The sequence below is a fragment of the Vanessa atalanta genome, chromosome 2 (genome assembly GCF_905147765.1).
Source record: "Vanessa atalanta chromosome 2, ilVanAtal1.2, whole genome shotgun sequence".
Classification (NCBI taxonomy): Eukaryota; Metazoa; Arthropoda; class Insecta; order Lepidoptera; family Nymphalidae; genus Vanessa; species Vanessa atalanta.
In genome coordinates this window covers 5,447,207-5,459,696 of record NC_061872.1, presented here as the reverse complement: position 1 = coordinate 5,459,696, position 12,490 = coordinate 5,447,207, and the positions used below count along the sequence as shown (strand labels likewise).

General features: G+C 37.3%; 2 protein-coding genes and 1 non-coding gene across 4 annotated transcripts; 1 reads left to right on the top strand and 2 right to left on the bottom strand.

Annotated features, from left to right (window-relative positions):
• The first annotated feature begins 391 nt into the window (after positions 1-391).
• LOC125070270 (peptidyl-prolyl cis-trans isomerase NIMA-interacting 4) lies at positions 392-1,606 on the top strand. 2 transcript variants are annotated; one of them, XR_007119877.1, is made up of 3 exons: positions 392-663; positions 738-1,226; positions 1,401-1,606. XR_007119877.1 is itself a non-coding variant. In XM_047680067.1 (2 exons), exons 1-2 carry the CDS (start codon positions 573-575, stop codon positions 1,055-1,057), a joined length of 411 nt encoding a protein of 136 aa, XP_047536023.1. In that variant the 5' UTR covers positions 392-572; the 3' UTR covers positions 1,058-1,606. The 2 variants fall into 2 exon arrangements, 1 of the variants encoding a protein (XP_047536023.1); XM_047680067.1 differs by having other exon boundaries at positions 738-1,606.
• Positions 1,607-1,970: 364 nt separating this feature from the next.
• On the bottom strand, positions 1,971-12,061 carry LOC125070260. Its single transcript, XM_047680055.1, has 5 exons — positions 12,039-12,061; positions 6,503-6,632; positions 4,338-4,498; positions 2,986-3,174; positions 1,971-2,224 (listed from the first exon to the last, which is right to left on the bottom strand). The coding sequence occupies exons 2-5, from the start codon at positions 6,627-6,629 to the stop codon at positions 2,051-2,053; spliced, it is 651 nt and encodes a 216-aa protein (XP_047536011.1). The 5' UTR covers positions 6,630-6,632; positions 12,039-12,061; the 3' UTR covers positions 1,971-2,050.
• Trnak-uuu lies at positions 5,641-5,713 on the bottom strand. The gene has a single exon. It is a non-coding gene; the product is annotated as a tRNA-Lys (tRNA).
• Positions 12,062-12,490: the final 429 nt, after the last annotated feature.

The following is a 12,490-nucleotide window of genomic DNA, read 5'->3' as shown; positions in this document are numbered from 1 at the left end:
TTGTATTTGTTTACAATCAATACACTTTTATTTGAGACTGAATATCTAATTCTCCTGACATGTTTTATCTTTAGTTATAGCTGAAAATGCCCGACATTTTTTGGAGAAGTAAGTTAAGTACGACTTACTACTATTTAAGATATTTCTGAAGCACCTACTTGGTTTGGCAGTTTTACATTACCAATAAATATATCTTAATCATTAAAATTTAAAATTATTTTACCTAAATACAACAAAATTATTTTATTAATTGTTTGTGCTTTCAATCTGTGGGTGAAAAAAAGGAAGGAGAAGGAATAATAATTATAAATTGAGCTCTATCTTCATTTATTTTTTAATTAAATTGCTTTGAGAGATTTGTGCCTTTTGCTTATTTTAGAAGAAAAACGTACAAAAGTCACGATGACATAAGAAAAGAATGAAATGGTTGAAGCAAATGACTGATAGATGAATATAATTTTTATCGTTAAGAAAATAAAGTATAAAACGACTTGTGAATAAACTTTGTGTACCAATTGCAGTTTTTGATATTTTATAAATAAAATTAATATAGATTTAGCATAGTAATTGTCATGCCGCCAAAAAAACAACCAGAGAAAGGTGGTAAAAGTGCTGGAGGTAATAAAACTAGCGGTGGTGGAAAATCGAGTGGTGATAGTAAAGGTTAGAAAAGATAGATGTTTTTTTAATGGATTAATAAATACACTCCTTTAAAAATATTTTTATTTCAAATTTAGAAGCCGGAGGAAAAGAAAAAAAAGGTGGGACAGCTGTCAAAGTTCGGCATATATTGTGCGAGAAACAATCAAAATGTTTGGAAGCATTGGAAAAATTGAAAGCTGGACAAAAATTTCCTGATGTAGCGGCCGCATACAGTGAAGATAAAGCAAGGCAAGGGGGAGATCTCGGTTGGATGACCCGAGGTTCTATGGTCGGGCCATTTCAAGATGCGGCTTTTGCTTTGCCCATATCTTCAGTCACGAATCCTATATATACCGATCCGCCGATTAAGACAAAGTTTGGCTACCACATTATAATGGTTGAAGGCAAAAAATGAACGAAATGGTTTTAGAGTTTGAATACTTCTGGGCGATACTTTTGTTATTTATCATGGAAAGAATTTGTTGCTTGCAAGAACAATTTGATAAAGATTTACTAATTCTACCGGATCCACAGAGGTCCAATGTATCATTGAGTTCTAATACTGATAATGTTGTTAATACAGAGTAAGTTGGTTATTCTTTCTGACTCCTATATTTTAAATATCTGGATAATTTAAAGAGTTCAATGTTTTATTTTTATATACTCACATGAGACATACAGGTTTCCCCACAATGTCTATCTTGTTTAGGGTCTACACATTTGAGGTCCGAATTTGTTCCATTTAACTATTGTTGCAGTTACGGTTTGAAGCTTAGTTTCCTGCGTTTGTACCGTTTGATGCATATAACATTGCTTCTAACACTTGCAAACTTTTGTAATATATGCCTGTGGTACATCATGGCTAAGAAAATGTCGTCCAGAAGACTCAAGTACATGTTAAATATAAGTTCATCTTAAATATATATTTTCTGAACTGTTTGTTTAAAATAAAATGCATTTTTAAAGTTTCATTTTTTTTATTATTATTTATTCATAAAAATATAGTGTTTTTTGATATACATAAAGATTTCCAATTTAAATTTTATATTTGACTGGAAATGACATAAATAACAAATATTATGTGATACTGCCATAGACAATACTTGGGGATCAGTAAAAGATAAAATAAATTAAAGCAGTCTTTATTAAATAAGTATTTGTTGGATTTGTACTGACTACTTGTATGCTTAAATACTGAAATAAATATTCAATGAGGTAAGACTTAAATCTAAGATAACATTTTAATGCAAAATGTTATAAGAAATTATTTCGGTTTTAAAGTATTTTCGATCGTAACTGTCTACGTTACGGGTTGGTCGAATATCGTAGTATTTTATTTTCTTTTATGTCAATTTGTTTACATTCATGAGAATTATTAAAATATTATATGGCGTTATGACGTAGAATCTTAGACTCTCAAATTTGGATTGGTGTATCGGACGTATTTCAGAAGCGCGTCATTCTCTTCGCAGACGAATGGTTTGCGATGATGACAGGCAACATCATGCCAGTGGACACCATCATTGTAGAAATTGTTTAGAATCGCCACGCAGTGTTCCGCAGCGCCACCCTGGTGCAGCTCCTGCAAACATATACTTATCAATACCTATTGTTTATTCTAAAAGGAAAATAATTGTATGCTGTATTTTTATAAATTATTTAGATGCACGTCTCTGAAGAATACTTAGGATAATCTTAGCCCTAGTATAGTTGGTAGATACATTTACCGAGTATTGATACGAATGTGTGTTGTATAAAGTCTTCATTTATTTGTGTTTTACGAGCTGTCATTTAGTTTTCTATAAACGTGCGTAACATGAAGTGAAAATTATATAAGAAACCACATAATGCAAGGGCACGAATGCATTATGAGTAACTATGACGCAAGCAAGGCGGATGCGGATGATCCTCAGGACGCAGTTGTAGTTGCGTGCGACGAGTGACGACACACGAGTCACGGCGAAAGTAGTATCAAACAATATGTCGCGTCTCACGACATAAGCTGAATATCGATAAGCTTTTGTACAGGTTGTAGAAAGTGGGTTGCAGGCATGCGGGTACGCCCTTCGGCGAATAATTTGCAGACACATAAATATTTACACCGCTTTCATTTTCATTACGCGTCATCCTCACTGTTAACGAACGAGCCTTAATGGCAAACATTACTTAACCATACGTGGAATTTGTGTTGTAATAATGTGCTACTTATTCCGTAATAATTAATAATGCGTAGGTATGTAATTCGTCAACGAGAAATATATTTTTAAAGTTCGTGATATATATAAATACATAACAATGTTTCGATGTAAGATAGGCTGATATCATTAAAAATAATATATTTACCCTGTTGTCAGGTTGGGGTTTGCCAATACCGCCGCCTTCTGACCAGTCATTTTGTTGGCGGTTCGTAGTGGGAGCAAGTTTTTGAAGCTCTGCAGTCCAGAACCATCCGTTGACCTCGTTGGGCAGAAGATCCGGTCGGTTGCAGCCCTTGAAGTCGCATAAGCGACCCGAAGTCCATATGTATTTTATCTTAAATAAAAGTAAAGCAAACATTTGTAGAATCAATGGGTAAAGAACTCTTCTCCTCATATGGGGGTATAAAGAAAATATAGCATGAATAGCAATTTTTTTTAAATAGATTATGTGTGCTTTTTTATTAAACAAATTCGAAGACTCGAGGTAATAAAATAACTTAAAAAAGTAAGTTATGATTAGATACATAATGTCATATTATGGAATGGCATAATTGCTATGCTAATTCGAAGAAGATCAAGGTTACGCAATGAGAATGCCACATATTCTTTAGAAAACAAAAAAAAACATGATCATAAAAGAAGTATTTCCAAATTTTTTTTTTATAAAATAATATTAAAAAAACGCCCTGTTGACCTTTCTAGGATCACAGCTCCAATGGCCATAATAGCTGCGTCCTATTTGACTCGATCACAAATCTATACTTTTAAAGAATTTTACGTACCTATCTATTAAATTAACAGCCAAAACAATAAACATAATCTTGTATGTAAATATTTAAATAATCCAAGTTCCAATAATACAAACTGTCTAAGTAAATATTTCATTCGGTAATGATATATTGATAAACGACTTATCCCACGATGTAAAATCATCTTTACTTACGTGAAGTGAAACTTGGAAAAGGAAAATTAACTATTGTTCTGGTACTACTCGTTATGCATCGTAAAACAATTGAAGTTTGTCAAATTCAAAACATGTTTGAATTTGTAACGACATTTAAACAACAAGCACGTCAAATTCTTTGAGGTACGAAATTAAAAGGCTCTACTTTCTAGTTCAATTGTTTTGAAAAAAACGTTTTCACTTACAAGCAGTGGGTGTACCTAAAGTAAATGACGAGATTACTTTGTCATGTTAAAACAGGTCAAGGATGAAGCATTATCGTCTTTTGTTTTGCTAGCATTGAAATTTCCAAGTAAGTGCTACACGAAGTTTATATAAACACGTTAAACGATTTGAGTCCAATTTACCAACAATTCAAAGACAGGATAAGAATGTTTACGGCATTGTTGAACAAACTAGTAATGAGTATGTTAATATGAATAGGAATTGAAGTTTAATATATTCAAGATTGGATTTAAACGCTCTCGCTTTTTACAAGTCACATGTTTGTTATGTAACAAACTAATGTTATTTACGTGAAAATTTTAAATTACCTTATCTTGAACGATACGAGCTTTCACCCATTCGTTTTCGTCACTTGTTTCCAAGGAGACAAGGTCCATGCAACGCTGACGACAGTAGTTTCTTGCGCTTAGCCAGTCCTCTTCAACACCACGTAAGGCCGGGTCCCTCCACGAGAAAAAGTAACCCTTGTCTAGTAAAGAAAAAATAGCATAAAAAGTTGTGTATAAATTTGTGGTTACTAATACTTATAGTAGGTACCGGTTTTGTCTGTTCATAACATTTTGTGTTTTATTTTTATTGAACATAATGAACCATTTACATAAATTATTTAAAACAGTTATTGTACATTTTATTAGTTTTACACTTTTATAAATACTTAACATAATCAGTATAAATGGCAATATATTGGAAAATACGCTAATAACATTAAAATATAGATAAATTTTAACTTGGGTAATTTGTGAATGATTTAAAATTACGAGGTAGAAGTTCTGTTGTTTGTATGCAACGTGTTTTTCAAAGAATGTTATGAACACGTGATCGGTAATTCGTTATATAATGAAACTATTATTATATATTAAAAATCGTATTTTAAATAGTAGTGCAAGTGATATATTTTTGACTGAAAAATTTCGCCTTGGTAAAAATAAATCAGTCGTGTGTTACTTTACAAAATTGTAAATGTTTTATTAATCTGTAAGTTAAGAGTAAGATTATCCAAAGAAAGCTTCGGGTCGAATGTTAGAGGTGAAGGTTTATCAAATATTATTTTCTATGATAGAAAATTTTTGAATTTATTTTAGAAAGTCGTTTCATAGATCGAAGGGAAATTAAAATTTCGCTTCTTATACTTATGGAGTTTATTTACGTTTTTATTTTGTTATATTATTTATTTAACAATTTTGAATAATAAAATAATTAATTTTATTGCTTGTGTATATTTTGATATGTTTCTTTTTTTTAAATAATTTATTGCCTATCGCTAAGGCTCGAATCAAAAACGTTAAAAAGAAAACGGTGTAATTATATACCTTTCGTCTAATTAAACATAGGCACAGATTATCTATTAATTATTAGATATTACGACCTGATACATGAATGTAACGTGCACGATGTCATTGTATGCAGCCTGGGAACGTCTGTCGATGGAAAAGTAAGTAACTTTCCATACAGAACTAAAAAGAATACTCGCTATTGTGCAGCGCTACTAGGTTAATTTACAATATGTCGCAGTTTAGCTACCGCATATTTAGTATAGAAATAATATTTGCTTCATAGAAACAGGCAGTTTACTTGGAAATAAAAAATAAATATAATGTAAAAAATTAGAGCCGCCCGAACAGGGACTTGAACCCTGGACCCTTGGATTAAAAGTCCAATGCTCTACCGACTGAGCTATCCGGGCTGTGAAGAAGGCATGGAAATTATTGAACTAATTTTAAGCGTGTCGACTCAGTACATTATAACTCCATTAGACATAATTTAAATGACTGTTTATGACAAGTCATTATGGTGGAATAATAAATATTTAATTATAATTATGAAGCTTTGTTTACTGTCTCAAGGAACAAATCTGGGTTATCTTAGATATTTTATAGAGTCCCGTTTAGAAACAGGTTTACTTATCTACTCGCATCCGGGAAAAAAGAGATAAGCGTAGCTGACGCATTTTTAAACATGACGTTTTTATATGAACGTCTTTACGTGGTCTTTGATTCGACAAAAACTTTGCTTAGAGACTTCCGCGTCGGCCCATTGTACATAAAGTACTCAGATTGGGTAAGTACACTGTCCGGTGTTTTAATAGCATGTTTTATAATATAGCTACTTTATTATTATTACGATCGATTCATTTCGAAGCAATTCTTTCTAAAATATTTGGGTAAAGTAAAATCATAAAATATTTTACGCTCATACTGTTCCGTTTGGTCGACATTATTTGTCTTTTAAAATGATCTAAGTACTAAGTACTAAATATTATGAAATTACAGATATTAGATTCGGATAGTTTTACATGAGTTGCAGTCTATAAAAGTTTAGTTTGTATTGTACCGCTCATCAAATATTCTACCATTTGATCTTTAAACAATCATTTGTATTTCTTTGTTGTAGGTTAAAACTTAAAGGTGAAACTTAATCAGCTAACGAACATCTTAATTCGATGCTTAAAATATTTATATAAAATTCAACTTACTGTCTGCGTATCTTTCATGAATGACGCGTTGCACACACTGTGAGGGTACTGGAGGTTCTAGGATGCGTCCGTTTGGGAACTGCGCGTGCGCAATCGCCAGCACCGACAATAACAGGAATCGTTTCATAATCTATAAAAAAATGCATTGTTCTTTTATTGAATCTTGCATAATTCAACATTTTAGTTAAAGTTTATTTATAATTATAACAAAAATGAAAGGAAGAATTTCGCTTTCCCCCTTACAGTAAGAATATGCGTTTTGCGCGAATTCGCATCCAACGATAAATATTACATTTAAATTATTCAAAACAATATTATTATTTAAAGTAATAAAAACCCTAATCTAATAAAGATGCAAGAGTAAGCAGGTTTGAATCGATTTTTAAAAAGTTTTAGTTAAATCTATTGATGGCACCGGCACCGATACGGAATGTATGATGCCGCCAGAAACTCAATCGTTAATTGAATAATTTTCATAAATATCCTTAGCATTGTATACGATCAATTATTATTATTTATTTTCCGTGCAGTGACGGAGTAAGAATACAATTCACTGCCCCTCTCTCTCCCATGGGTGTCGTAAGAGGCGACTAAGGGACATCTGAGCGACCATCTGCTCATCTGGTGGTAGGATGTTAATCATCCGCCTGGCTTGTTACCACCGTACGCATGGTGAAACACTCGTGAAGTGGCTGCTTGCAGCCGCGTTTCGAGATCAGCCGGCGTACAGCCAGTGCCCGAGCGCGCATTGTCGCGATAAGTGTTGGTCCGGTGGATGTTGCTGTTGAACCAATGCTGGAGGAAAGTATATTGACCCGCCGGTCAGGGAGACCCGTAGAAACGGTTGTTCCGCTGGCCGCCCGTGGCAGAGTACAGGGGCCCAAGCGTTCCTAACCAGCTCGCGAGGCTGCCCCACCAGGCCACGCATAATCCCGGTGTGGACCGTCGTGCCGGTTGGTGACCGGACGGTGGGGTCCCGGCGGCCACTACCGGGAGGGTTCGGGGGCCCTTCCGCCCGGCGGGTCGGTTTATTTTCTCTTCTGGCAACTTATTGGGGAAACACAGCTCCACACTTTGACCGTCCTTATCGTGGCAACGCATCGCTCGCTTCACGTCTCTTCCTCTTTTTTCCCCCTATCCATGACAGTGCATAAAAGAAATGACGGTCGTACAGCGGTGCACACCCCCACCATTCCCACGCTGTTTGAGGTTGAGTTCGTTAACATCCGTGGACTCCACGCTAACCTCAATGCTGTCCACCACCATCTCGAGACAGCACGGCCAGCAATGTTGTTTCTGACGGAGACTCAAATACTCCGTCCTGTCGATACCAGCTACCTTAATTATCCCGGCTACATGCTTGAAGAATCCTTCAAAGCGAAAGCCGGAGTATGCTTGTTCGTCAGGACGGATGTTTGTTGTCACCGTCTGCGCTGCTTGGAGGACCCTTCCTTCTCCCTGTTAGTGGTACGTGTGGACTTGGTTCGTCAGAGTCGGGTCTACGTGTGCCTCTACAGATCCCACAATGGTGACTTGGAGACAAGCCGACTATTTGACCATCTTAGTCGGGTGGCAGATGCTGCGCAAGAGCAGTTTCCTAACGCGGAACTGGTGTTTTTGGGGGACTTTAACGCTCACCATGAATCATGGTTGAAGTCCTCCAAAACTGACCATGCGGGAAGGACTGCCCATGCTTTCGCTCTCACGCATGACTTGACCCAGTTGGTTGATCAGCCCACCAGGATCCCAGACATTGACGGGCAAGCGCCTTCCCTACTGGACCTTCTGCTGACTAGCCACCCGGTGGAATATCAGGTTGAGGTTCGGGCTCCACTTGGTTCTTCGGATCACTGCCTGATATCTACCAAAGTGCCACAGGCCAAGCTGCCGCCACCAACGGTAAGCAAACGTCGCATTTGGCACTATAAGTCGGCAGATTGGGACGGTTTGCGCGATTACTATGCGTCAGTCCCTTGGAAGGAGCGTTGCTTCAGTGAGAATGACCCGACAGCTAGCGCCGCTGCTATTGCTGGTGAGATCCTGTTGGGGATGGAATACTACATTCCTAACTCAGACCTCGCCAGTAAGGGTACGCGTAACCGTTGGTTCACTCGCGAATGTGCCGATGCTGTGTCTTCTAAGCAGGCGGCTTATCGCGCGTGGATCAATGGCTGCGTTAGTGGGGCATCTAACATTGACTCACTGAAAGCAACCTACAATAAAACTTCCAAGTCTTGTAGGAAGGCATACACAAGAGCGGATGCACAGCGCATTGCGCGGTTTGGCCATGACCTTATTTCACAACCTAGAGGCTCCCGTAGCTTCTGGCGTCTGACCAAATCTGTGCAAAGCAATTTCTGTCAACCTTCGCTGCCACCGCTCAGGTATCCGGACGGATCGCTAGCTCACAGTCCGCAGGAGAAAGCTGATCTTCTGGCAAAACTCTTTGCGGATAATTCCGTAATCAATGATTGTAGTGCGCTGCCACCAACAATTCCTTCATGTGGCTACACGATGCCTGACATCAAAATCAGGCAACGTGATGTGCGTGCAGAGCTACAATCACTTGATGTGCGGAAAGCTAGCGGTCCCGATGGAATACCAGCCATAGTGCTGATGAAGTGTGCAGCGGAGCTGTCTCCTGTGTTAACGCGCCTGTTCCAGCTGTCTCTTTCTACAGGATGTGTGCCGGATTCTTGGAGAGAGGCTAATGTGCTAGCGGTTCCCAAAAAAGGGGATCGATCTGACCCGGCAAATTATCGGCCAATAGCTATCACTTCAGTTCTTTGTAAGGTGATGGAACGGATCTTAAACAACCAACTGATCCATTACCTAGAAGATCATTGTCTAATTAATGATCGTCAGTACGGGTTTCGACCAAAACGGTCCACAGGTGATCTTCTAGCGTACGTAACACACCTCTGGGGTGAAGCTATCGATAAGCGTGGAGAGTCGTTGGCCGTCAGCCTCGATATCTCCAAGGCTTTCGACAGAGTCTGGCACAGAAGTCTTCTCTCCAAGCTGCCGGCATACGGTCTGCCGGTTCAGCTCTGCACCTGGATTGCTAGCTTCCTACACAAGCGCAGCCTTCGCGTTCTAGTTGATGGTTGCGCTTCAAAATCCCATGTAGTGAATGCTGGAGTCCCCCAGGGGTCTGTGATATCCCCCACGCTCTTTCTTCTGCATATCAATGATATGCTCTCTCTTGGGAACATACATTGCTATGCAGATGACAGTACAGTGCACGGGGGATACCACGGACGCGCAGCGGCTGGACGGGCGGAAACTGAGGAGAGACGGAGGGATCTTGTTGTTGAGCTCGATAGGACGTTAGGACTCATCGCCAAATGGGGCTCTGACAATCTTGTTGAGTTTAACGCCAAGAAAACTCAGGTGTGCGCTCTCACAGCGAAAAAGTCACCATTTTCCCCTCCTCCTTCCCTCTGTGGCACCACGCTGGAGATACATAGCAAAGTCGCCATACTGGGAATCGACGTTCGGTGCGACCTCAATCCAAAGGATCACATCGAGGCTGTTATAAAAACAGCCTCACGTAAACTCGGAGTCCTGAACAAGGTGCGGCGTTTTTTCACGCCTGCTCAACTGCTCCTGCTGTATAAAACACAGGTACGGTCCTGCGTTGAATATTGCTCGCACCTCTGGGATGGCTCCGCTAAGTACCTACTGGAGGCCTTGGATCGGTTGCAGCGACGTGCGGTTCGCATTATTGGCGATGTAAAGGTCACCAACACCCTCGAGCCTTTACAATTGCGTCGAGAGATAGCGGCACTCAGCGCTTTCTATCGAATGTGTCACGGCGAGTGCTCAGAGGAACTATTCTCCCTTATTCCTGCTTCCCCTTTCCTTCACAAGTCCACGCGTGCTGGTTCTCGATGTCACCGCCTAACTGTGACATCAATTCCATCGCGTACAAAGAAATTTGGCAACTCTTTTCTTTGTCGCACTTCCAAAACATGGAATTCTTTACCAGCGCACGTATTCCCCTCCTCTTATGACCTGGGTTCCTTCAAGCGAGGCGTGAAGAGGCATCTTGCGGGCCGGCAAGGCGGGGGCGGCTAGAGCAGATCACCTTTCCCAACTGCACTAGCCGTCGTCGCGTTTGGACTCTACTACCACTTACCATCAGGTGGAGCAGAGTCATTTGCCCTCCCGGACAATAAAAAAAAAAAAAAAAAAAATTATTTATAAGTCATATTCAATATATCCTTTGATATGCTAATTAAATGGGATTCAATTAGGTATATATCCAGTATGAAAATAAACGAATACTAATTGGATGACATATCAACATATTTTTTATTTGTTCGTATTTAGGTATATTATGTGAACAGATCTAGTTCCTTTTCTTGTGGCTGCGCATTATGGTTTCGAGGGTTAAAAATTAAATCCCGGGTCTGGCTAATAAATTAAAAGTGATCTGATTCTCTAAATAAATTCTGACTATTAATAATTAGAATAAAAAGAGTACTTCATGCTGAAAATTGAATTATTTATTTACATTATTGATAACAATAAAATAATAGTTTATATATCGTACGTGCTTAATAAATTTAATAGCAAATAATAAATATTCAGGTTTTGATTCTGAGACGATTCTAAGAATAATTTAAAAAGAAAACAACATCAAAAACCGTGTTCTATAAAAAATACTTGTCTTGTCATAAAACCCCATAGAGTTCAACGAGTTCAATGAACGTTCCTTTGGTTTGGAATTGTTAATTTTAAATTTGTATATTCCATTAAAAGTCATTTTATTATTTAACAGTTATAATTTGATCGCAGTAGTCAAACTAGTTATACAAATCTTATTTATGAGACAATTTAATTTTTTTAACCATTCACGGAAAGATCTTATAGAAGGATGTGCAGTTTTAATTAGATTTCACACCGCGTCTGTTGTATTGATGATTAGAAAATGCCAATACTGTTTTTATAATGTTCAAAAGGTCAAACAATCGTGTGGTCACAACCAACAATAGACTAGGTATAGTGCTAATTCGTCAACGTCAAAAGGATCTTCAAATTATGTTGTGTACAATAATATGAGTGAGGCTTTAAGATAGCAATTATTAAGAATTTAACGAATGTATTACTAAGTAACGAGTTAAATTTGTTTACAAACACTTTCCATTGAATATTTTACAATGGATTACGTAAGGAAATCGAGAATCTGGACCGGTTCCAGGGCTATAGAAAGCGACCTTGCCCTCAAGATGGTTCGTTCCTCTCAAATTTCGACCTTTGGGTTATTTTCTTTTTTTCAAGACTTATGTTTAACTATAATAGAGGCAAATAAGTTATTTTGATAAAACCGATTTATTTCTTTATAAAGATCCTTTACTCGTTAACATGTTATTTTAATACATTTTTACTCATTAATTTAGTTAATTTATCATAAATAATTTAAATAAGTATAAATAAGCAATGATTTTTAAAGTCGCTTCAACGTAAATAAGTATTTGAAAAAAGAACAATCATTATGTTTAAATTAAACGTTAATAAAAAAAAAACTCACGATGTGGTCTGTCTGTCTTCCGGAACCGTGACTAACTGATGCGGCGGCATACTGCGTGCGTTTTATATGGAGGAAAGCCTCGCCTCCGGATCTTCAAGGTATCCGACAGTCCTGTGGGGTGTTTGAATAAAGAAGCTTAAATTTTCGGCACAATTATAGTAACTATATCTACTATTTTACCGAATTCGATTTAATTTTATAAAATAAAATAATACATGAGTATTCAGATTATTCACATTTAAAAAAAAAAAAAAAATGTGATTTATTGTAGATATAAAAATTTCTTATAAATATTTTAAAATTTCATATTTATCTTCTTAGATTAATTTTATTCTTTTTTTTTTTTAATTTGTTTTACTTTAAAATTTCGAAACAAAAAAATTCACATATCAGTTTCAAATTCCGATATGGTTTATACAGTATGTGTTACTGTGTCCATATTGTTGTGGGAT

Bases quoted from the DNA above. Each gene is read 5' to 3' on its own strand.
- LOC125070270 (XM_047680067.1), top strand. From the start codon at position 573: ATGCCGCCAAAAAAACAACCAGAGAAAGGTGGTAAAAGTGCTGGAGGT. The intron at 664-737 runs GTTAGAAAAGAT...TTTCAAATTTAG, and splicing joins ATCGAGTGGTGATAGTAAAG to AAGCCGGAGGAAAAGAAAAA.
- LOC125070260 (XM_047680055.1), bottom strand. From the start codon at position 6,629: ATGAAACGATTCCTGTTATTGTCGGTGCTGGCGATTGCGCACGCGCAG. The intron at 3,175-4,337 runs GTAATTTAAAAT...CTTTTATTTAAG, and splicing joins CTCGTATCGTTCAAGATAAG to ATAAAATACATATGGACTTC. The intron at 2,225-2,985 runs GTAAATATATTA...ATATGTTTGCAG, and splicing joins AACCCCAACCTGACAACAGG to GAGCTGCACCAGGGTGGCGC.